General features: G+C 36.2%; 1 protein-coding gene across 3 annotated transcripts in view; it reads right to left on the reverse strand.

The window, feature by feature from the left end:
- LOC100025667 (ceramide synthase 4-like) overlaps positions 1–24,629 on the reverse strand; it is a 43,253-nt gene that overhangs the window by 14,000 nt on the left and 4,624 nt on the right. For 2 of the 3 annotated variants that reach the window (XM_007489473.3, XM_056822049.1), the window contains 5 exons: positions 14,995–15,168; positions 11,051–11,168; positions 8,937–9,052; positions 8,657–8,714; positions 6,961–7,011 (listed from right to left, as the gene is read on the reverse strand). In XM_007489473.3, coding sequence (XP_007489535.2) covers positions 6,961–7,011; positions 8,657–8,714; positions 8,937–9,052; positions 11,051–11,168; positions 14,995–15,168 — 517 coding nt within the window. Of the gene's footprint in view, positions 1–6,960; positions 7,012–8,656; positions 8,715–8,936; positions 9,053–11,050; positions 11,169–14,994; positions 15,204–24,629 lie in introns of all 3 variants that reach the window. The other variant, XM_007489474.3, reaches the window with a different exon arrangement.

Genomic DNA, 24,629 nt, shown 5'->3' on the forward strand with positions numbered 1-24,629 from the left:
CACAATTAGGACTATGTAGAATTTAATAGCTTCTACCTTAAAGGATCAGAGGGCTTGGAATAAGATATTCTATAAGGAAAAGGAACTAGAATTACAACCATTCAAAAGAAAACCCCTAAAAGGGTCAGGAAGTATTGAACATGACTAATAAAACTGATTAACAACAAAACCCCCCACAATTATCCATTATAACTTTGAATGAAAATAGGATGAACTCATTTATTAAACTGGAAGAGGATAGCAGAATAGATTAGAAATCAGAATCCAACAGGATGCTGATTACAAGGAACACAACTGAAACAAAGATACACACTGATATTTTTGCAGAGTTAAAATAATGTTCTCAAGGAACAATATCATGAATGAATGTAACAAAGAATCCTGATTTTAGGCACTGCAGCAGTTAAAAAGGATAAAATAAAAAGGAGAATTACATTATGTTTAAAAGTACCACATAATATAAATGCATAAACAAAAAGTTATTGAATTGAGAGGAAAAATAGATAGTAAAACTATAATAGTGAGGGGCACTTCAATTTCAGACCTTGACAAAGCTGACAAAGGTAAAAGGAAAGTTAGAAACGTGAATAGAATTTTATAAAAGTTAGATATGACAAAACTCTAGCATGAGTAGAAAGGAGGCTACACATTCTCAAAGGACCATTGCATCTTTGCAAAAAATGTTTTAGGGCACAAAAATGACAGAAATGTGGAAGAGCAGGAATGTTATTAAACACATCTTTTACTCAGCATAGTGCAATAAAATTATTCAGGAAGAACCTTTGAAGTAATGATTAAAATTAATTAGACTGATTCCTAAATAATTGTTGGGTCAAAGAACAAATCATAGTAACAATAGACAATTTAGCAGAGAAAATAACAAGACAACATAATTGGTACTCATTGGATTCAGTTAAAACAGTCCTTAGGAGAAAATGTATAATTTAAAATGATTTCCTCAAGAAAAGATATAAAGAACATACTGGGCATAAAACACAGATAGACAGGACCCCCCCCCCCCCCCCGCACCCCAAAGTAAAAAAATCTCAACTAAATATTGATGAAATAGAGTGAAGACCATTTACAAAATGGAGTTCATTTGGTGTGGGAATTGAGGAAAATGAGATTTTTATCTCATGAATACTGACTCTCTCTTGTGCTGCCACAGGTATTATTTTCCATCTTGTCATTTTTCTGCAAATTATTAGTGGCAAACTAGATGGTAAAAGCCATCTATTTTTTCATAAATGCAGGTGGGTACAATTAATCAGCATCTCTCAATTTTGGGAAAAGAAAGACTCTGAAACATATTTGTTTCTTCATAACTTGTCTGAAACTAACTCTTCTCTCCCTACAGGGAAAGTCTTTAGTCTGTTCTCTAATTAAAAATCAGATTACCTAATTTTCTATTATATTGTTTTCTTTTCATTAGTTGGTCTATTTGATTAGTTGATTTTAATACATAAAAATCTGTCCCATTCTGGAATTAGAGTTTTAGGATTGATTGGGATTTCATTGAGTCATTTATAATGCCTGTTTTGCTATTTATTCAGTTATTATTAATCACCACAATATCAAAGTAGAAAATCTGAATATCAAAGAAGATACTAATATCATTGAATTAATAAGTAAAACTGGAAATATTTTTTGAAAAACACTTAATATAATAGATACAAAATTAGTTACTCTGATTTTTTTAGAAAGTCAAATTATATAAATAATGAATAAGAACAATCTATAACAATTGAAGAGGAAATAAAGGAATTTTGCCCCAATATATGCCAAACCTGATAATTTCAATCCAATTAATGTATATTTACACAAATACAAAACAACCTACTTATCAAAACAGATAAATGATTCCAACAACTGAATATCAGAAACATGAACAAGCCATAAATTTACTACTAAATAAGTTGGATTTATAAGTATTCTACCAAACATTCAAACAACAATTTCAATATTATATGAACTGTTTTCAAAAATAGGAATATAGGGAATCCTTCCAAACTCTATGATAAAAATAGGGTCTTGGTACTTCGGCCAGGAAGAGAAATTAGAGAAAGAAAAGTATTGAATACAATATTAGGAAAGCTATCATTACGTTAGATGAAAAAGATTTAAAAGCACTATGATGAGAAAGGCAAATGAAAACCTCAAATTTCCACTTCTTAGTTATTAGCAAATAGTCAAAGATGATAAAAATGAATAGTCGGAAGGGTCGTGGGAAGAGCCACAATAATGCATTATTGGTGGAATTGTGAACTGAGTGGGACATTTTGGAAAACAGTTTGGAATTATGCTAAGAAAGGGATTAAAATGTCAAGTCCTTTGATCTAGAGATTACAGTATTAGGTAATACATCCTCAAGGAGGTCACTGACAAAAAGAAAGCCTCCATATATTCAAAAATACTTAAAGGAACACTTTTCATGATAGCAAAGTTCTTAAACAAAGAAGTCCATTAATTGGTGAACTTCTAAAATGTACATGATAGAAATGGACCTAAATGAGTATAGAAACATTAATTTGTCAAGATGTAGGATATACCAATATAATAAAAATGACCTAAATTAATGGGTTTATTCAGTGCCAAATCATTTAGGCTACAAAAGCATTACTTTATAGAACTAGAAAAATAATAACATATATATAAGTGAAAAAAGGTAAAAAATCTTAAGGAAAATAATTTTAAAAATTGGAAGGGGACCTAACTGAACTGGATGTCAAATGATACAACACAGGAATAATCATCAAAACTACTTGTTTGTGGTTGAAAAATAGTTGAATCAGTGGGACAGATTTTAGAAGCAAATAAACATTGTAGAGTAGAGTTCAATAAATTCTAAGACTTCAGCTCTGGGGTAAGGGCTCACTATTTTACAAAGATTTCTCAGAAAACAGAAGTTAAATCTGGCAGAAATTAAGTATAGACGATTATCTCATACCACATACGAAGATAAGCTCCAAGTGAATGCATGACTTAGATATAAAAGGTCACACAATAAAGCAAAATAAAGGAACAAGAAAGCAAATACTTTTTATAGCTATGCATAGGTGAAGAATTCACAACCAAAGAAGGACAGAGAGAATCAGAGATGATAATATGGGCAATTTTGATGATATAACACAGAAAAATATATAAACAAAACCAATGTAGTTAAAATTAGATAGGAAAACAGTTAATAGAGAAAAAATTGACAGCAATTTTCTGTAATAATGGTCTTATATACTCAGGATAAATAAAGAACTGCTTCAGGGAAGCAAGAGAGTGCAATACTTGAAATTAGGAAAACCTACGTACAAATCTTGCCTCAGATATTTACTAGCTGTATGGCCTTGAGGAAGTTACTTAACTTGTGTCTGGCTCAGTTTCTTCACCAGCAAATGAAGATAATAATAGGACCTACCTTACAGTAATACATACATGGTAATACATAGAAAAACATTCACAGTTTCCCACAAAGATTAAATCATATATAAATACTATTATTCTTATAAAAACAAGAAATATTTTCTAAAAGACAATTCTTTAAAGCTATGAACAAGCAGTTTTCAAAGAAAGATATTCAACTTGTCAACAAGTATTTGGAAAAATGTTTAAATTTAAATGCTTAAAAATCACAAATAATTAGAGAAATGCAAATTTAAATAACCCAGTTTGCACCTCATATTCATCAGACTGGCAAAGACAAGAAAGAAAACAATCCTTATTGGAAGCTTTGGAAGAACACATACCACTGCACTAGTCTAGTTATTCTTTTTTTTTTTTAAACCCTTACCTTCTGTCTTGTAATTAATACTGTATATTGGTTCCAAGGCAGAAGAGTGGTAAGGGCTAGCCAGTGGGGGTTAAGTGACTTGCCCAGGGTCACACAGCTGAGAAGTGTCTGAGGTCAGATCTGAACCTATGACCTCCTGTTTCTAGTTCTGGCTTTCAATCCACTGAGCTACCCAGCTGCTACCCTAATCCAGTCATTCTTGAAAGCAATTTGGAATTATGGTTGCTAAATCATTAAATACTTTGATACAGTTATACAACTATTAGGCTTATAACTGAAAGATCAAATAAAGAGGGAAAAGACATGTGTACAAAATATAGAAGGTTGTGTGTGTGTGTGTGTGTGTAGGTAAAGGTCTTGAAACTAAGGAGGTACCCATAAAGTGTGGAAAATTTGAGCAAAATAGGGTGTATGAATGGATGAAAATGTTGAAATGGAATGTTTCAGAGAAATCTGGAAAAACATGAACTTAATGTATAATAAGGAGCATAATCAGGAGAACAAATATACAGTGACAGCAAATATTATAAAGAAACAACTTTAAAGGACTCTAATTAGTGCAACGAACAACCATTCTCCCAGTGATCTAATTATGAAGCACGCTCCCTACTTCCTGATAGAGAAGTGATGACCTTAAGACATTGAATAAGACACATTTTCAGACATAGACAATGTGAAAATTTGTTTTGTTTGCCTATCCATATTTGTTACTAGGGTTTTGGTTTTATTTTTCTTTCTGTTTTGGGCCAGGATAAATGGAAAGGAGATGGAGCTAAGGATAAAGATTTCAAAAAGAAAAAAAAAAGAAAGAAAGAAAGAAAAAGAAAAACTATCATTGAAGCATATTTTTTAAATGCATAGAAGAGAATAGAAAGAAGATCAAAAGGAGTCACAGTCAGGAAAGCTTTATATATGTTGAATTTATTTTATATATTTTATGTGTAATATCTTTGTTGTATGTTTTATTGTTGCATATATAATATATATTTGTCATATGTTACATATACTTAAAATCTAGCTGTGCATGGTAGAAATTCAGTTTCACATACAATTCTTTCTATCATAATATGTGCATGGAAATACTTGTTTTATTTGGTATTAAGTCCAGAATTTATTTATTTATTAACAGAAGAAACCAGTAGTTTAACAAAGAAAAATAAACTCTTAAACCATAGAATCACAATTATATATTACACATGTATACATAATAAATGAAATGGTTTGATCAAGCTCCTAAATTAAGTTCAGAATCTGAAATATATAAATAAATTAAAGATAAATCTAAAGTCTTATACCTGAGTTAAAAATCAGCTTCACGACGATGGTATAGGGTTTTCAGGATAATAATTTGTTTAAGAAAGTTTAAATTTTTGTATGTATGAGGGAATACAAGTTGAATATGAGTTAGCAATGTGACTTTTGAGGCCAAAAAAAGCTAATGAAATTTTAGGTTGCATCAAAAAAGAAACTGTTTTCATCATGAAGAAGGTCATAGTCCCATTCTATTTTACTCCTTCTGGATCATTCTGTTCAGTTTTGGATGCCATATTTTAGGAAGATGATTTTGAGAATTTCTATGGACAGAGCCCATAGAAGAACAACAAGGATGGTGAAATCCTTGAAATCATACCATTCCATGATCTAACTGAAGGAATTAGGCAGGTTTAGTTTGGAGAAAAGAAGTAGAAGGACCTGATAGTTTTCAAGTATTTGAAATCCTTTTATGTGGAACAGGAGAAATTAGATTTGTTTTCTTTGGCTTCAGGAGACAATACTAAGGCGTAAAGGGAGGTAATTGAAAGAAAGTAAATTTAGATGATATAAGGAAAAACTTCTTAACAATTTAAATTGTCTATAAGAGGAATGAATTACCTGGGGAATATTGGTTTATACTTTCCAGGAAGTCCTCTAGGAGAAAATCAATGAACTTTTCTTGGTTATATTGTAGAGAAGATTCCTCTCCAATATTCCTCAGGCAGAGTTTGAACTAGATGGCCTAGAGCAGTGGTTCTCAACCTTCCTAATGCCGTGACCCCGCAATACAGTTGCTCAGCTCATGTTGCAGTGACCCCAAACCAAAAATGTATTTTGGTGGCTACTTCAAAACTGTAATTTTGCTACTGTTATGATTCGGAATGCAAATACCTAATATGCATGATGTATTGTCACTGCTACAAATTGAGAGGTTGAGAACCGCTGGCCTACAGGTTCCTTCCAACTCAGATCCTCTAATTCTTAGTAGGAATGGGCCTCAGTTTCTAAAATGTATTTTGGTAGTGTGAAGATTAAATTTAACTCTTCCCTGATTGTGAAAATGAAATTAATTAACTCTCCTCTGATTGTGAAAATTAAATTAACTTCCCTGTCCATTTTTAGATTTAATCACCAAAAATGTAAACACCCTACTTAAATTTGAGTGGGGAAATCTGCCCATTTTTCCATCTAATCACCAAAAGTATAAATATCCCACTTAATCATTTAGTGGGAAGGTCTGTGACCCATTTGTGTAATAGTGGGTGATGAATCAGAATCCATTGACTGCTTCCTGGCAGTCCTAAGCAAGGCTTTAGACTATGATTTGTCCACGAAAAAAAGTGGAGGAAGGCACAGGAAGTGACACAAAAGAAAGTGTCTTTAAAAGGAATTACAACTTCCTGTGGGAGACAGTTCATTCTTTGGAGTTGAGACTGGAGAAGAATCTGCTGACTAGACCTGAGACCCTGTTCCTGGTGAGGCTTTCTTAAATCTATTCCTTTGGACTGATACATGGTAAGTGAAAAAGGCTGACTCCTTTCCTGTATTTTCTGAAGAGACTAGTCTCAGGAGAAACCTACCTCTTGAGAGAGACACCCTCAGATCCTTGGTTTTGCTGAGGCCTCTCCACTAAGGACTAACTCTCCCTGCCTGGGTTGAGCCAGGGGCTGGGAGTAAATTACTTAGTTCTTAGGCTAGATATCTTACCCTTACCTAGATACCTTACCTCGCTCTGATTTCTTACTTCTCTCTTTCTATGCTTTGTAAATAAATTGTAAATAAATCTCTTTGGAATAAATTAAATTCCTGGCGACCCTATTCTTTAATAATCCAGTCCAACCTTTTTTTTTTTTTAATAAAATAACCCTATTTTCTCCTTCCCAGTGGACAACTCTGATCCCCATCCTAGTTCTATGCTCACTTACCTGATTGAGGTATCCCTCAAAGCATGTTGTGGGTTCCCAAAACCATGTCTCCTGAGAGAAACAAAGGACAGTTTAGAGGGGAAAAACCCTCAGTAAGGCCATTCTTCACAGGCAACAGCTGTGTTCCCATTAATTCCCCAGAGAATTATAATCACTAACAGGAATTTTCCCAGTCCCACTTAAAGCATTCCTTATTATTATTCTGGCCTCATCTTCTCCCTCTTCACATCAGGACACACATTAGAATCAAACCTGTGAGGCAAAGCCTTATGTAAAAGGTAAAACTTTTACTCTTGTCTTGTTCTTGTTTATTCCTCTTTTGGGTCCATCAACACCCAAATCCTCTTTTGTTTTTAACATAGCCCAGGGCACAGGAGGGATTAGGGTGATCTGCCAAACTAGGAAATCATCAAATAGGATACTGGCCAAATTGTCAACCTTCCAAATCATTGTTTTTTTGCCCTTCATTTTTAAAGCAGACAAGTGACACCATGAGATAATATCTTGACTTGCATTTGAATTGGATTTAAGAGAATCAGAGTTGTACAAAGTTATCAGCCCTGTTCTGACTTTCAGAAAAGTCAAAGTCCAGTGGCAAGACAAAAGTCAGAATGACTTGTGATGGCCTGGATATATTGGATGATTTTGGTGATTTTATTGTCTGACTTCATGGATTTTGGAACAAATTATTCTCACCTGGGTTTTATGGGGTGACCAAAAAGAACTAGCATCTCTGTGTGAAGGCTTGCTAAGCCCTTTTCAGAGCTTTCATTTTGGTGTCCACTTATCATCCAACTCTGACTTGTGGCTCTGGGGAGTGGTAGCCTGCTTAGTAGCTGTACCCAAGTAAACCTTTCAAAAGGGCTAACCAACAGGCTTCAAATCTGTTTGTGACTTAAAGGGATATTTACCCCAATCATACGAAGACCTTCCAAATGGTACACATAAATCTGGGGACCCACCAAAGAACCCGAGTTTCCCTATTTTCTGAGTCCCAGGTTAGCTATTAGCCTGTTCACCTGCTTAGAGAAGAATGTGGGGTGAACAGAATGAACAGGTGGAAATGGAGCAAGGAAGATAATGAGTGAAATTGCTAATGTAGGAAGGGGTCATAAAGGGATAAAGACAGTGGGGATAGATAAGAAGGCAGTGAAGAGGGGAATGGAGGGACAGGGAGAGTGATCAAGAAGATGGAGATCAAGAGGATTGAGGTAACAGAAGAATATAAAAAGGACAGGGGATGGAGGGGAAGGAGAGGGCTAAAGAAGATGGTCAGAGAGGGCAAAGAAAGTAGAGGGAGGGAGATGAGTTTTGGCACTTGAGAATTTAGAGGTAGAGGTACATGATAAATATGGAAACTGGATCAAAGAGAATGGGGATGGAGTAAATAAGAGGAGAAGGAAGGAGAGAGGATGATGATCATGGATAAAAGTAGAATTTTGGGACATGGTCAATATGGGAATTGTTTTGCTGGACAAAGCATTTTTTGTCATAAGGGGTTTGGGGAAGGGGAGAAATGGGAGAAAGAAAATAAATGCTTGTTAATTGTAACAAATACTAAAGGAATAAAATAATTGGCAAAATTCAGTGGAAAGAGTCAGAGGGATAATGAAGATTTGAAGATGAGAATAGCAAAGATGAAAGGACAGAGTGGAGTAGAGAGCCTTATGGTGAGAATGGGACAGGATATACTCACATTGTAGAGGGTAAAGAGGCCACCAAAGAAAGAAGAAAAATAAAATAAAAATCGCCAACTGAAAATACAAAAACAAGGGTGAGAAGGGTAAAAGAGAGTCAGGACATTGAAATGTACTTATTATTATGGGCGGTTGATTGACAAACAAATGGGGCTCCTCCTTTCCCAGTGAAGTCTGATCCCAAAGCTCCTTCATCTAACCTTCTCTTTCCTCCCTCTCCCCTTCCCCACTTTCCCCATCCTAGTGCTAGTTCTTCATCATTCCCCCTCCTGAGCTTACCTGGATTCACAGAACTTTGTCAAATTTGGCTGTTCTTGGTTCCTTCGATAGTGAAACCAGCACTGAGCCTGTCTCACAGAAAGGCCACACTGATTGACCAGGAGACTCAGCTGAGCCTGGGGAACAAGGGAAAGGGGAGACCTTAATCTCAGTGACAATGGAGAACATGTCCTCTTCCCTTGGTTTGCTTAGGTCTTCTCCTCCAGAAGGTACCTTTTGGCACCACAGGTACCACAGACTGGTAAGGAACATATTTCAATCCAGAAAGCTTGAGCCTAGTGTCCATGGGTAGCAATCAGGAAGCCACCTCCCTGTCTGTCCCCAGACCAATGCATTGGGCTGGTCCTTTAGTCAAAGTATTCCCCAAGCTACATGCCAGTTCCTGCCAGGGTCTTGTTGCTATTGAGGACACAAGGAAGAGGTTCATGTTGGGCCAGTCTTTCTGAAAGAACCAAACTTGGCAGGAACATTAGACTTCAGTTGAATTCAGCAACTACTATATGTCTTTTATGTGCTAAGTATGATGCAAAACCAAAGAACAAATATTTTCCTTTCCCAAGAGCTTGCTTTCTACTAGAAGGAAATCTATGTGATAAAAAATATTCAAAATACATGCAAAATAAACAGGAAGTAATTTGTGGAGAACACAAATTGTGGGGAAATCAGAAAAGCCATGTTGTAGGAGGTGATCCTAGAGCTGAGAGTTCCCAGAGGTGTAAGTGAATATGGAGAGCATTCAATGAGCATCAGCTGGCCAGTGTACCACCATTCTCCCAGTCATCCACCCAAGCTCAAAACCTTAGAATCATCCATGACTCCTTTCTTGAACTCATTCCACAAATCCAATCTCCTGCCAAGTCTTGTTTTTCCCTTCAAAACATCACTCATCGAAGTCTTCTCTCCACTGTTGCAGCTGCCTGCCACCTTTGGGTGGGTCCTCATTCAATTACTCCAACTTAACAAACCCTTCTAAGCACCCACTAAGCCAGTTAAATTGGCCCAGGGAGAGTTAGAGTGAGAGTGATGTGTAATGATCATTGAAAAACAGTGTGGAGTCAGATCATGAAGGATTTGAAATATCAAAAAGTTTCCATTTGATTCTCAGCGCTAATAGGGAATCACTAGTACTTCTCCAGTAAGGGAATGACAAGTTCAGATCTCGGTTATCAAACTGTCAGCTTGGCAGCTGTGCAGTGGATAGGTGATAGATGGGAGGGACTAGAGGCAAGGGGATCAATTTGGAACAATAATGAAGACAAAATGTAATGAGGGGACAAGGGGAGGGATGCAAGAGATGTTCGAGGTGGATGAAATGAAACTTTGCCAACTGATTGAATATGGTGGTGAGTGAGAGTGAAGAACAGAGGCTGACTTTTAATGAGCAAACTTATGTCCAAAAAATGGAATGCCAGATCTGCAAATGACCTTAGAAATCATGAGGTTCAGTCCCCCCAATTTTTCAAAAGCCCTTATCTTCTGAATTGTGTGTAATTAGAAAGTTGTATTTTGGACTACATTTCCCGCCCTTTTCTTTTTACTTACATTGCTGGTATTTTAGTTTCTGGCAGGGCCACCCCACCTCCCTCTGGTCCATGTGGAAGGCTGGGGAGCTCTCTCAGTTTCTCTAGCCTTTTCCTTTCCCTTTGCTTCAAGTTAAATATTAATAAATATTATTAAATATAATACCTGGAGTATTGGATATTAATTTTTAAAATTCACAACTGGTTTAAGGCAGAAGACTGGAAAGGGGTAGGCAGTGGGGATTAAGTGATTTGCCCAGGGATGCACATTTAGGAAGTGTCTGAAGCCACAATTGAACCCAGGGCCTCTCATCTCTGGCTCTCATGGCTTTCAACTCATGGAGTCACCTAGCTGCCTCCAACTACCCCAGTTGTTCAGATGAGAAAATTCACTCTTAGGAGAAGTAGAGAAGTAGTGTTACATGACAAGTTAGTGGCAGAGATCATAAATAAAATGGCCAGGTCTTGTAGACTGCCAATTCTATCCAATGTCAACTCCGCAGAGATTGATCCTCCCAGAGATGATCGCATAAGGAGTCTGTGTCTGAGCCAGTCCTTCACATGGAATTCTTTCCATACCTGGAGCCTGCTCACCTCTTTGGGATTCCAACTCTGAGTCTGAAAAAAGGACTCCAGATTGGGGTTGGGGGCAGCCTTTAATCTAATGTGGTCACGAACACCCATGATTCTGCTCAAATGTATACCAATGGTCCTGCGAGAGGAAAAAGGAAGAGATGAGTAGTCAGAAACCCAGAAGCCATATCTACCTTCCTTTTCACACCAACTATGACTCAGAACTCTCTTCTCTCCCTTTCCCACTATCCCTGGCCATTTGGGAGTTGCCTTAGCTAAATCTTGTCCACCAACTGGCCTAAAAGAACTAACATGGCACAGTCTGAGAGACGGAGAATGGGGAGGATGTATGGAAACTACATGAAGGGATATGAGAGCTCATACAGGGTGCTGAACTTGGGCAAAAAAAAGTCCATCACTCTATGGGAGGGAGGCCTTTGGACTATCAAGAAGTGGTTAGGAGCTTCACTGAAAATGACTCTCTGATCAGAAATATCCCTTGAAAAGCTGGACTGCAGTCAAAGAACAGATATTCTCCTCCTCTTAAATCCAGCAAGCATTGTGCCTATTGTCTAAAAAGTTCCATTCTTGGTACTGGGATGGTAGAAATATAGGCTTTAGCTAAGATGTTATCTTTATCTTCAGAGAGTTTGTAGTCTATTGTGTGGTGATACCCACACAGATATCCATAATATTACAAGATAAATGCATCAGAGAACTTGAAAAATAAAAGGACACTTTCAGATAGGTGAGGTCATTACCAGTAGAGGAAGAGAGAAGATGAGGATCAGCAAAGGTTTTCTTGAAGAAGTGGTATTGGACTTGGCTTTTGAGAGGTGGAGAGAATTCAAATCACCTGACTTGTTAGGGCTCATTTTCCCAAGAAAATGAGGAGTTAGATTAAGCAAAAGCTTATGGAGGTTGGGGGTGGAGAAACCAATGGAGCTAGATTAGTACCAAGTTAGTATAAGCAAAACTAAGCAGAAAGGCATAATGCTGTCTAATGAAGAAAATGAAATTCAATACTAAAGAAATAAATGGAGGAATAGTATGATATGTAACACTTTTAAGATTAAATGAGAAAACATCAGTTATTTCCAATATCCAAGATAAGTAAAGAATTAATGCAAAAATATACAATAAAGAATAAGTTGTCAATTCCTAGGGAATGGAGAATAGTCAAGATATAGGGAATATAGAAAGAGCATAGAAGTAACAGGATATAGGAATGTATTTGAGTAGGAATGTATGTGAGAGAGAGGAGGAGGGAGGCCCACAGGATCATCCAGTTGAAGCAGCTAGGTGGCAGCATGGATAGAACTTGGAGACAGGAAGAGCTGAGTTCAAATCTTGTCTCAGATACTATGACCCCAGATAAGTTATTTGACCTCTGCTGCCTCAGTTTTCTTAAAGGAAAAATGGGGATAATAATTATACCCACCTAATAGAGTTGTTGTAAAGTTCATATAATTATAAAGTGCTTAGCATAGTACCTGTCACATAGTAAGCAATATATAAATTCTAGCAATGCTGCTGCTGCTAGAATATAGAGTACTGGAAGAAAGTAAAGATATAAATGTCCCTTTTATTTCCAGTGAACTAGTAATGTTGCATTATATTTATCTGCTACAATTACATAGGCTTATTGTGCGCAAAGTGTCTTTTCAACCTAGCTAGCTTCTTTAAATTATTATCTGGTATAAAGAGCATGCATGCCTTTGACCCAGAGATACCACTGCTAGACCCATAGCCCAAAAAAATCAAAGGAAAAGGATTCACATGTACAAAAATATTTATAGTAGTTCATTTTATGGTGGTAAAGAACTAGAAACCAAGGAACTACATATCAATAAAGGCATGGCCGAAGGAATCCTGGTCTGTGAATTTAATATTGTGCCTCAAAAAATGATGACAGGTTCAGTTTCAGAGAAACCTGGGAAGACTTGTATAAACTGACGTAGACAGAAGTTAACAGAACCCGGAGAACAATGTAAAATATAACGACCTTGTAAAAATGAGCAACTTGAAAGACTTAAGAATTCTGATCAATGAAATGCTCAACCATGCGTCAGAGGGCTGATGATGAAGTATGCTGCCCACCCCTAATAGAGAAGAAATGGACTCAATCCAATGAAACACATTTTTGACATGACCAATAAGGAAATATGTTTTGCTTGACTAGGCATATTTCTTACAAAGGCTTTGTTTATCTTCTTTGGGAGACGGGATGGGAGGGAGAAAAAATGCTTTTTAGTTGAAAAAATTTTAATTTAAAAATATAAAATAAACAACATGGTTCAGTGGAATGAACAATGAAACTGAAGTCAGAGGCCTAGGGTTACAACTCTAGTTTTTCTTTTTGCCCTCTGTTTTACCTTGGGCAAATCACTTCACTTTTTAGAGTTCAGTCACCTCCAAATGAGAAACTGTACAAAGATAAATGCTTACTGAGGTTGGGGTGGAGGAACCAGTGGAGCTAGACCAGCATCAAGTTAGTATGAGGAAAACTAAGTAGAAAGAAAATGCTGCCTTAGGAAGAAAATGAAAATCAATATAAAAGAAATCAATGGAGGATATTAACATTAAGTGAGAAAACATCAATTATCTCTGATAAAAATCTGATATCCAAGATCAGTGGGAAACTAGTGCAAAAATATGCAATGAGGAATAATTTACCAATATCTAAATGGTTGACGGACACAAATAAATAATTCTCAGAAATGTTTGGTCAACAGCGATTAACATCATAAGCATTTGAGAAATGCTTTGCCTTTTCAAAGAAGAATGAGCTATAAAAAGCTATAGGAAAGACTGATAGGAATGAGAAATGCAAGTCAAAATATTTCTGAAGTGTCATTTCAAATCCAGCAAGTTAGCAAAGATAACCAAAGATAGAAGGAGTCCACCTTGAAGGTCCTGTGGGAAGATAGATATACTGATACAATATTGGCAAATCTATGAATTTAATAAACTCATGGGAAAAACAATTGAGATTTGAGTGGGAAAAATCATTAGCGGTTCATACTTTTTTACCCACACGCCCCAGGGCAAGTTATATGTCCTACTGAGCTTCAAGGCAGAAAAAAGGTCTCATAGATAACAAAATGTTCATAGTATTTTTTTTCAGTAGAAAAAAAATTAGAAGCATAATGATCTGTCAGTGATTGAGAATACGAGAAAATGGGATATACGAACATGTGGTACATCTTGTCCCCTTTCCCCTTCCCTAAAATGTAAGCTTCTTGAAAACTAAGATTTTTTTCCCTCTTTGGATCCCAAGTGACTAGTACAAGGCCTGGCACTTAGTAGGAATGAATGAATGAAAAAAAATTCTTAAGTAATTATGTGTATTAGCACTGGGGATATAAATAGAGAAGTAAGTCAATTCCCATTGACATTCCAATAGGATGGACAACATATAATGAAGGTTTCAGTTGCAAGTCACATGGTCTTTGGGGGTAGCAGCAAAGCAGATGGTAGATGTGCAATAAATCCTTGATTGATTGATAACATATCACTATGCTATAAGTAATAACAAATGTGAGGAATTCAGAGAAACTTGGGAAAACTACAAACTGATGTAGAGAGAAGGAAGAACTAGGAAATGATTAAAATAATCTCAGTGAAAAGAACACTGGTAAGAACCTAAATGCTACATAACAGTAATAATCTAGTTTCATCCTCTGAGAAGAGATAATCCACTACCTGCTTCTGCTCTCCTTGGAGAAGTGGGGAGGGAGCTGTGGTTGCAGAATACTAGTTATATTTGCTGTGAGACATGGCCTCTGCATTTGTCTTTTGTTACAAGGGAAGATTCAAGTTGTGTGTGTGAGAGGGGTTGGAGGAAGGAGTACAATATGATAAGCAGTGACTTCTGTAATAATAAAAAGCATCAATAAAACTGAAATTTCGACAGGGAGAAACAGACAGAAAAGGAGAGACAGAGAAGCTCATGTTTGACTCACCTCTCAAAGCTATATCGGACAATCACTAAGATGAATGCTAAGGGAATGGTTGCCAGGAGGTCTTTGGGATGAGGGTATGTGACCCCATTGGCATCCTCCATGTCAGTCCATGTGTATCCAGCAGGAAACCAGAACTCATCCTTCCAGAACCATTGGTATAGGTTGGACAGCATCCTGGGGCCAAAGGGCAAGAATTTTATTGGTAATATCTAAAGAGACCAAGAGCAGGACAAAACCAACTGGTTAAAAATTCTGGTTAACAGAAAGTTGGTTTACATAAGTCACCAATTTTAGAAAGAGAAAATTTTACATTGAACGGGGCCTTAAGGAAATCCCATCTCTTCATTTTTTAGATGTGCAACCTGAAAGGACCTGCCCAAGCTCCTATGGCAAGTCAACGGTAGTACTAGGACAAGAGTCCAAGTTAAGGGGGCAGCTGGGTGGCTCAGTGGATTGAGAGCCAAGCCTTGAGATGAGATGGGGGTCCTAGGTTCAAATCTGGCCTCAGACATTTCCCAGCTGTATGACCCTGGGCAAGTCACTTAACCCCCATTGCCTAGCCCTTACCACTCTTCTGCCTTGGAGCCAATACACAGTATTGACTCCAAGACAGAAGATAAGGGTTTAAAAAAAAAAAAGAGTCCAGGTTAACTTGACTGCCTAGAAATGTTTTTACTACACTTTGCCACCACCAGTAACAAGGAGGGTTTTGGCTAGGTAGTACACACTGTCTACAGTCTGAATCTTCCTTGGTATGAAACCCAGGTGTCTCAGACTTTGCTCAGTACAGGCCTAGCCCAGAGCTATCTGCTGTGGCGGCATGTATAGGGATGTGGCACGGGGTAAGGAAGACAGATCCCAGGCCAGGAGAGCAGACCCTACACCAGAGAAGGACTTTAGAATAAGGAATGTTAGATCTGGGAGGTCCATTAGAAGCTAGAATGTTAGAGTTGGGAGGTTCCTGAAAGAGCCTTTAGAACACAGAGCTGGGAGAACTGGGATATTGGTAGAGTTAGAGAGATTTAAAATTAGAAGGAACTTACCTGGGTAGTCAAATCCATGTTAGTAAAGGTATTCAGTCAGAAACTGGGTGACTCCCTTGCTGCAGGAGAGGATTTCATTTTCAGATGAGGGCTATTATAGATACTATCTGAGAGTCCTTCCAGCACTGACAGCCTAGGCTTCTCTGACTTGCTCAGCACTCCCCAGGTTTGTTCAGTGACCCCTCCAGAGCATATTACTGAGGATAATGCATGAGAATGCCTCTATGGCCTCTCCTTCCTTGGGTTCAGGAAGTTCTCTAAGGTGCCCCCTTACTTTAAATTTCCTGATGTCTCCAAATAGCCAGAAGTGGTGAGATCAGAACACCATCTGGGCTCACTCACTGGGGAGGCCAATCCTGCATCTGATTGCCAGAGAAACACGTTGACTTCCCTTATATTGGATGGGTGTCTCCTCTCTACACTCTGCTGGCAACACTACCAGGGGTCCAGTTCCACAGCCCAGTGTCTTCACTCAAGTCTGAGCATCTGTCTTCCAGTCTCTCCTCAAGTGTCTGTCTTCCAGACCAACTCCAAGTGATTGATCTTCCAGCCTCTCCTCCGAGTGACTGAATCCTTGATTCATGCTTTTGTGCCTCTGTTTCCTCCATCTAAAGATCTTTTTCTCTTGTGTCACCTCTCCTAAATTTTATGTCTACCAATCATAGCAGATGCTCCTCTCTAGGACTGCCCACTCAAAGTATAACTACCGTTTGTAGTTAGTTATATCTTTTGTGGTTAGTTAACACCCTTTTATAGTTAAAATGGGTTTATTTTACTTTAAATACTGAGTTAACACCTTGGGGATTAAAATCTAAAAATAGAAAGGGAATTACAATTCAATCTTCATAATAAAGGAAGAGCTAAGTATCTTCATTGTTACAATCAGGGGATTACAATTCAATCTTCACAATAAAGGAAGAGCTAAGTATCTTCATTGTTACAATCAGGGGATTACAATTCAATCTTCACAATAAAGGAAGAGCTAAGTATCTTCATTGTTACAATCAGGGGATTACAATTCAATCTTCACAATAAAGGAAGAGCTAAGTATCTTCACTGTTACAATCAGGGGATTACAATTCAATCTTCACAATAAAGGAAGAGCTAAGTATCTTCATTGTTATAATCAGGGGATTACAATTCAATCTTCACAATAAAGGAAGAACTAAGTACCTTCATTGTTACAATCAGGGGAGAGCCAAATCCAATCTTCAAAGTCCTTTTCATTTTCTTTGACCTCTAGGATACAAGCCTAGTGATGGCACTACTGGGTCAAAGGGTATGGACAGTTTTATAGCCCTTTGGCCATAGTTCCAGATTGCTCTCTAGAAGTTTTGTATCAGTTTACAGCTCCAACAACAGTGCATCAGTGTCCCAATTTTCCCACATCCCCTCCAATATTTATCATTTTTATACTAACCAATTTGATAGGTGTAAAGTGGTACTTCAGTTGTTTTAATTTGAATTTCTTTGAACAATAGTGATTTGGAGCATTTTTAAAAATTGACTATAGTTTTAATTTCTTCATCTAAGATGTGCCTGTTCATACCCTTTGACAATTTTTTGATTGGGAAATGACTTATATTCTTATAAATTTGACACAGTTCTCTCTATATTTTTAAATTGAGGCCTTTGTTAGATATACTTGTTATAAAATCCCCCCCACCCCCAGTTTTAAATTTCCCTTCTAAATTTGATTGTATTGGTTTTGTTTGTGAAAACCTTTTTAATTTAATGTGATTAAAATTAACCATTTAACATCTTGTAATGCTATTTATGCCTTGTTTAGTAATTTTCCTTATCCATAGGTCTGACAGGTAAACTATTACATGTTCCCCTAATTTGTTCATGGTATCACCTTTTATTTCTGAATCAGGTATCCATTATGATTTTAGGTTGGTATATAGTATGAGATATTGGTTTATGCCTAGTTTATGGCATACTGTTTTACAATTTTCCCAGCAGTTTTTGTCAGTTTTCTTTCAAAAGCTTGTATCTTTGGGCTTATCAAACAATAGATTACTGTTCTTTTACTACCGTTTTGAGTACCTAATCTATTTCATTGATCCACTACTCTATTTCTTAGCCAGTACCAGATTATTTTGATGATCACTTCTTTTTACTACAGTTTGACATATAGGATGCCTAAGCCACTTTCCTTGATATTTTTTCATCAATTCTCTTAATATTCTTGACCTTTTGTTCTTCAAGATGAATTTTATTATTTTTCTAGCACTGTGATATAACTTTTTAAATTTTTTATTTTGATTTGATTTGGCATTGATTGATTTGATTCAACACTGAATAGTTAAACTAGTTTATATAAAATTGTCATTTTCATTATATTAGCTTGGCTTACTCATAAGGAACAAATGTTTTCCCAATTGTTTGGATCTGACTTTATTTGTGAGAAAAGTGTTTTATAATTGTGGTCTTGGGTTTATCTTGGTGGATAGACTCACAGGCATGTTATATTTTATACAGACATTTTAATTGGAATTTCTTTTTTTCTATTTCTTCATGTCAGACTTTGTTGTTGGTAAGTAGAAATGCTGATGATTTATGTGGGTTTATTTTTATACATTGCAACTTTGCTAAAGTTGTTAATTGTTTCAATTAATTTTTTGGTTGATTTTCTGGTATTCTTTATGTACATCATCATATCTGCAAATTGATCACTTTGTTTCTTCATTGCCTATTCTAATTCATTCAATTTATTTTTCTTCTCTTATTTCTAGAGCAACATTTCTAGTACAATACAGAATAGTAGTAGTGATAATGGATATTTTTGTTTCACCCCTGATCTTACTGAGAAGGCTTATAGCTTATTATCTCTTATAGAAATAATGCTTGATGATGGTTTTAGATAGATGTCATTTATCATTTTAAGGAATGCTTCATTTATTTCAGTGATTTCTAGTGTTTTTCATAGGAATGGGTATTGTATTTTGTCAAAAGCATTTTCTGTATCTATTCAGGTAATCAGTGGTTTTTGTTGTTTTGCTATTGACATGGTCAATTAAGCTTATAGTTTCCCCAATATTGAACCATCTCTCCATTCCTGGTTATAGTATATGATCCTTGTGATATATTGCTTTAATCTCTTTGCCAGTTTTTTATTTAAAATTTTTGATAAATATCTATCAGGGAGATTGGTCTTTAATTTTTTCTCTACTTGTTTCTCTTCCTAGTTTATCTATCTGCACCATATTTGTGTCATAAAATAATTTGGTAGAATTCCTTCTTCACTTATTTTTCTAAATAGTTTATATTGTAATAAAATCGATGGTTCTTTAAATATTTGGCATAACTCATTTGGCCAGAATCCATCTGCCCCTGGGACTTTTTTCTTAGAGAATTCATTGATGGCTTGTTCAATTTCTTTGGATAAGATGGAGTTACTTATGTATTCTATTTCTTCTTCTGTTAATATGGGCAATATATATATATATATATATATATATATATATATATATATGTATAGCTACATATTCATCTATTTTGCCTTAAGGGAATGTCTCTTTACCCATTGTTCACTTAAAGAGAGTATCTTTTTACCAGCAGTGGGGGAATAAACCTTCCCCAAGATTCTGTGAAAACTTTAGTTTGGTAAATTAAAAAAAAAAGATACTGAATTTAATACTTTTTATTTTTCCCAATTACAAGCAAAATTTTTCAACATTTGATGTTTTAAAATTTTGAGATCCAAATTCTCTCTATCTCTTTCTCCCCTTCCTTCTTGAGATGGCAAACAATTTGATATGGGTTATACATGTACATATGTACATATTTCCATATTAGTCACATTGTGTGAATTTTAAAATCTCCATCTTGCTTGGTCTAGCACCCAAATTTGTGCACACTCACACTACAAGGATATGTGCTAGTCAATTCTGACAAATCAGAAATAAATAACTGCCCACATGGGATGTCCCAAACTGAGCTTGAGCCACCATTGGCACTTGTGAGGCACAGGAAGTGAGGTAGGGAACAGCCTCTGGAATTCGCTCACTTCCTGTGGAGAGAACTAGGTGGGAGTTTGTGCTAGGAGCTTGAGGAGGGAGGAGGCCTGCAGACAGCTTTCCTTCAGATCAGTCACGTGAGTCAAGGACTGATTCTCTTCTCTACCATGGCCCTTTGGGCCTAAACTCCCTCTGGCTCTGCCAGAAGGTTGAGTTAACCTTTTTCCCTTTCCTCCTCTTTCCTTCTCTCCCTCTCCTTTTCCTACTCCCATTGTGATTAAACCACCATAAACTCCATTTTGACTTGAGTGTTTCATCTTAGGAATTTCCTAGGTAAATTCCTTGGTGACCATAAATTAATATTATAACATCTTTAAAGGTGATTTTCACTATAATAATTGTGAAAGAAAACACAAACCAAAAGGAAAATAAAATTCCAATTTAAAAATTATGCTTTGATCTTCATTCAGACTTCAAAAGTCCTTTCTCTGAAGGTGAATAGCATTTTTATATATCCTTCACAATTATCTTGAATCGTTGTTCTAATTACAATAGCTATGCCATTCACAAAATAGTGCTATTACTGTGTATGAAGTTCTTCTCATTCTACTCATTTCATTTCATGTTCGTTCATGTTGTCTTTCCAGATTTTTCTGAAAGCAGCCTGCATGTCACTTCTTATAGCACAATAGTATTCTAATTTAATTATGTACCACATTTTGTTCAGACATTCCCCAATGTATAAGCATCCCCTCAATTTCCAGTTCTTTGTCACCATAAAAAGAGTTGCTATAAATATTTTTGTACACATAACTCCTTTTATTTTTTTCCTTGAATGATATAGACATAGAAGTGGTATTTCTGGGTTGAATGGTAGGCACAGTGTTTATAGCCCTTTGGGCGTAGTCTGAAATTGCTCTCTCTAATGGTTGAATCAGTTCACAACTCCATCAACAGTGGTATCACAATTTTCTCATATGTCCTCCAATATTTATAGTTTTCCTTCTCTGACATAGTATTCAATCTGATGGATATGGGGAGGAACCCCAGGATTGTTTTAATTTAAATTTCTTTGATCAAAAGTGATTTAGAGAATTTTTTCATATGACTATAAATAACTTTGATTACTTCATCTGAAAACTGTTTGTTCATATCTTTTGTTCATTTCTCAGCTAGAGTATAACTTTAATTATTATACATTTGATTCAGTTCTCCATATTTGAAAAATAAGACTTTTATCAGAGGAAATTGCTATAATTTTTTCATAGTTAGATTAATGTCTATTTCTATTCATTTATTTCCCCCATTTATCTTGTTCTTTCTTTCTCCTTTCACATTTCTCCATTCTCAAAAATATTTTGCTTCCAACTACTGTCACCCACAATGCACTCTCCTTTCTATCAGCCCCCTACTCTCTTATCCCCATTCCTGTAGTGTAAATACATTTCTAGACCTAACTGAATATATAGGCTATTTCTTCTTTGAGCATTAATTCTTTAAAAAAATTTTTTTTAAACCCTTACCTTCCGTCTTGGAGTCAATACTGTGTATTGGCTCCAAGGCAGAAGAGTGGTAAGGGCTAGGCAATGGGGGTCAAGTGACTTGCCCAGGGTCACATAGCTAGGAAGTGGCTGAGGCCAGATTTGAACCCAGGACCTCCCATCTCTAGGCCTGGTTCTCAATCCACTGAGCTACCCAGCTGCCCCCTTGAGCATTAATTCTGATGAGAATTATGTTTAAACACTCTCCCCACACCCCTTAACTCCCTTTCCACTATAAAAGCTTTTTTGTTCCCCTTTTATGTGAGAGAATTTATTTTATTCTACCTCTCCCTTTCTCCTTCTCCCATTATATTCCTATTTCTCACACATAAATTTCATTTTTTAGGTGTCATCCCATTATATTTAACTCACACTCTTGTCCTCTGTCTATGTATACTTCTAATTGCCTTGATAATGTTAATGTTCTTAAGAGTTACAAGCATCATCTTCCCATGTAGAGACCTTCTTGATTTTCTTGTGATTTCTTTTTCTTGTTTACCTTTTTTTATGATACTCTTGAATCTTATATTTGAAAAGAAAATTTTCTATTTAGTTCTGATCATTTCATCAGGAAAGATAGAAAGCCCTCTTTTTAACTGAATGTGTATTTTCCCCCTGAAGGATTATGCTTAGTTTTGTTGGTATGTGATTCATTGCTGTAATTTTCACTCTGAAATACTATATGCCAAGTCAAGAAGCTTTTGTGTGGAGGCTGCTAAATCTAGTATAATCCTAACTGTAGATATATAATATTTGCCTTGTTTCTTTTTGGCTCTTTGTAGTGTTTACTCCTTGACACAGGAGCTCTAGTATTTGGCTATAATATTCCAGGAAATTTTCATTTTGGAATTTCTTTCAGGAGGTGATTGGGGGATTCTTTCAATTTCTATTTTATATTCTGGTTCTAAAATATTAGGGCACTTTTTCTTGATAGTTTTTCAAAAGATGAAGAATAGTTGTTGTTGTTTTTTAAAACCTCTTACCTTTCATCTCTCTTTTAAAAAATCCCCCAACAAGCAACCTTATCTTCCATCTTGGAATCAATACTGTGCATTGGTTCTAAGACAGAAGAATGGTAAAGATTAGGCAATGGGGGTTAAGTTATTTGTCCAGGATCACACAGGTAGGAAGTGTCTGAGGCCAGATTTGGATCTGGGAACTTTCATCTCTAGGCCTGGCTCTCAACCTGCTGGAATACATAACTGTCTCCTTGGATCTTTTTTTGATCATGACTGTCATGATCTGTCATTTCTTTGACCTAATTTTCAGGGTTTTTTCCAATGATTTAGCTCACATTTTCTTCTATTTAAAAATTTTTTTTTTAATTTTTAAAAATTCTTTCTTGATGTCTCATGGAGTCATTAGCTTCTATTTGTTCAATTCTAATTTTTTGGAAATTATTATCTTTAGTGAATTTTTGTACATCTTTTTTCATGTTGCCAATTCTGCCTTTTAAAGAGTTCTATTTTCCAGTAGATTTTTGTCTTTCATTTATCATTTGGCCTATTCTGGTTTTTAAAGAGTTCTTTTCTTCAGCAGTTTTATGCCTTTTTTTTTTAAAACCAAGTTCTTGCCTCTTTATTTTTCATCATTCTCATTACTTCTCCCAATATTCCCTCTACTACTTTTATGTGATTTTAAAAAATCCCCTCTGAGTCCCTCTAGGAATTCTTTTGGGTCCTGAGACCAATTAACATTTTTATTTGAGGCTTTGAATGTAGCACATTTGACTTTGATGTCTTTTAAATTTGTGTTTTGACCTTCTGTGTCACTATAGTAACTTTCTATGGTCATGATCTTTATTTTGTTGTTTGCTCATTTTCTCAGCCTATTTTTTGACTTTTATCTTTATGTTAAAATTGGACTCTGTACCTGGGATGGATGGGGTACCACTCCACATTTCAGGTTTTCTGTGCAGTTGTTTTCAGAGTTTGTTCAGAAAAGTTCAGGACTATTAAGTTTTTAATACTCCCAAGGTGGTATGATCTAAGGAAACGTATGTTTATTTCTCTCCTGGCCCTCATCCTTGTGTGTGAGCAACCAACAGTGCACTTTCCCAGCCTGGAACTATGACCAACATTCCTGTTCCTCTGAGTCCACAAGCTCCAGTGAAACTAGTGATCCTACTTACCCTGAAACTGTGACTAAGAACTATGACAGAGATCTTCTTATTTATTATGCAACAGAGTCCTGTACCAAAGGAACTCCTGCAATATCCTCCTAACCATTTGTCTAACCCCCTTTACTGTCTGTAGGATGAAAGCTCAGAAAACTACTACTGCTGATTCAATTGCCCTTATATCCTGCTGCTGGCTTGCCAATATGTAGCCTACTGATATCTTAATGGGGCATTGCCTGCACTGTACTCTCAATCTGGTGTGAGATCTTTTCTGCTGACCTTCTAGGTTGCCTTGACAGAGAAAATTGTTTTGTCTTGTGTTTTTGGGTTCTGCTGCTCCAGAATTCATTTTGAATTGTTATTTTAGTATTATGTGATGGGGAATTTGGGAGAGGTCAGGCAGGACTTGCCTTTTCTCCTCCATTTTTGCAATGTTCCTTTTCTATTTTTTGCTCAGAAAATTCAAAATGGATCAGAAAGTCCAAGATTGGGAGGGAAATCTTATGAGATAAAGTCTTAACTAGACATTTTCTTAATGTTCAGGGGACTTTTTCTGAAAAGTTGTCACGCCAGGTGTCAGAGTCCTGATTTGACCTGGCTATAAAGGTTCAAGCTTCTGAGCATATCAATGTATTAAATGTACATGCCAATTGTATAACAAATCATGACCAGGCCTCCTCAGTTTGGCACAGGACTCTAAATACAGGGGGATAAAAATTTTTCTGCATTAAGAAAACAAGTAGCATGATATAAAGCAGGACATAAAATTATGAATTCTGACTAAAAATTAGAAAAAATTTTAGGGATTTTCCAAGTTAGGAGGAGGTGAGTGAATAGGAACAACTCTCTAAAATAAGAAAAAGTAGCATTCTACTCCTCCAATTGTTTGTATTCAATCAAGGGAGCATGGGAATAATAACTGATTGACTATTACCAGGCCAGTTTTCAGCTAAGACATAAGGCTTGCTTG

This window comes from Monodelphis domestica, chromosome 3, assembly GCF_027887165.1.
Source record: "Monodelphis domestica isolate mMonDom1 chromosome 3, mMonDom1.pri, whole genome shotgun sequence".
In the NCBI taxonomy this organism is placed as follows: Eukaryota; Metazoa; Chordata; class Mammalia; order Didelphimorphia; family Didelphidae; genus Monodelphis; species Monodelphis domestica.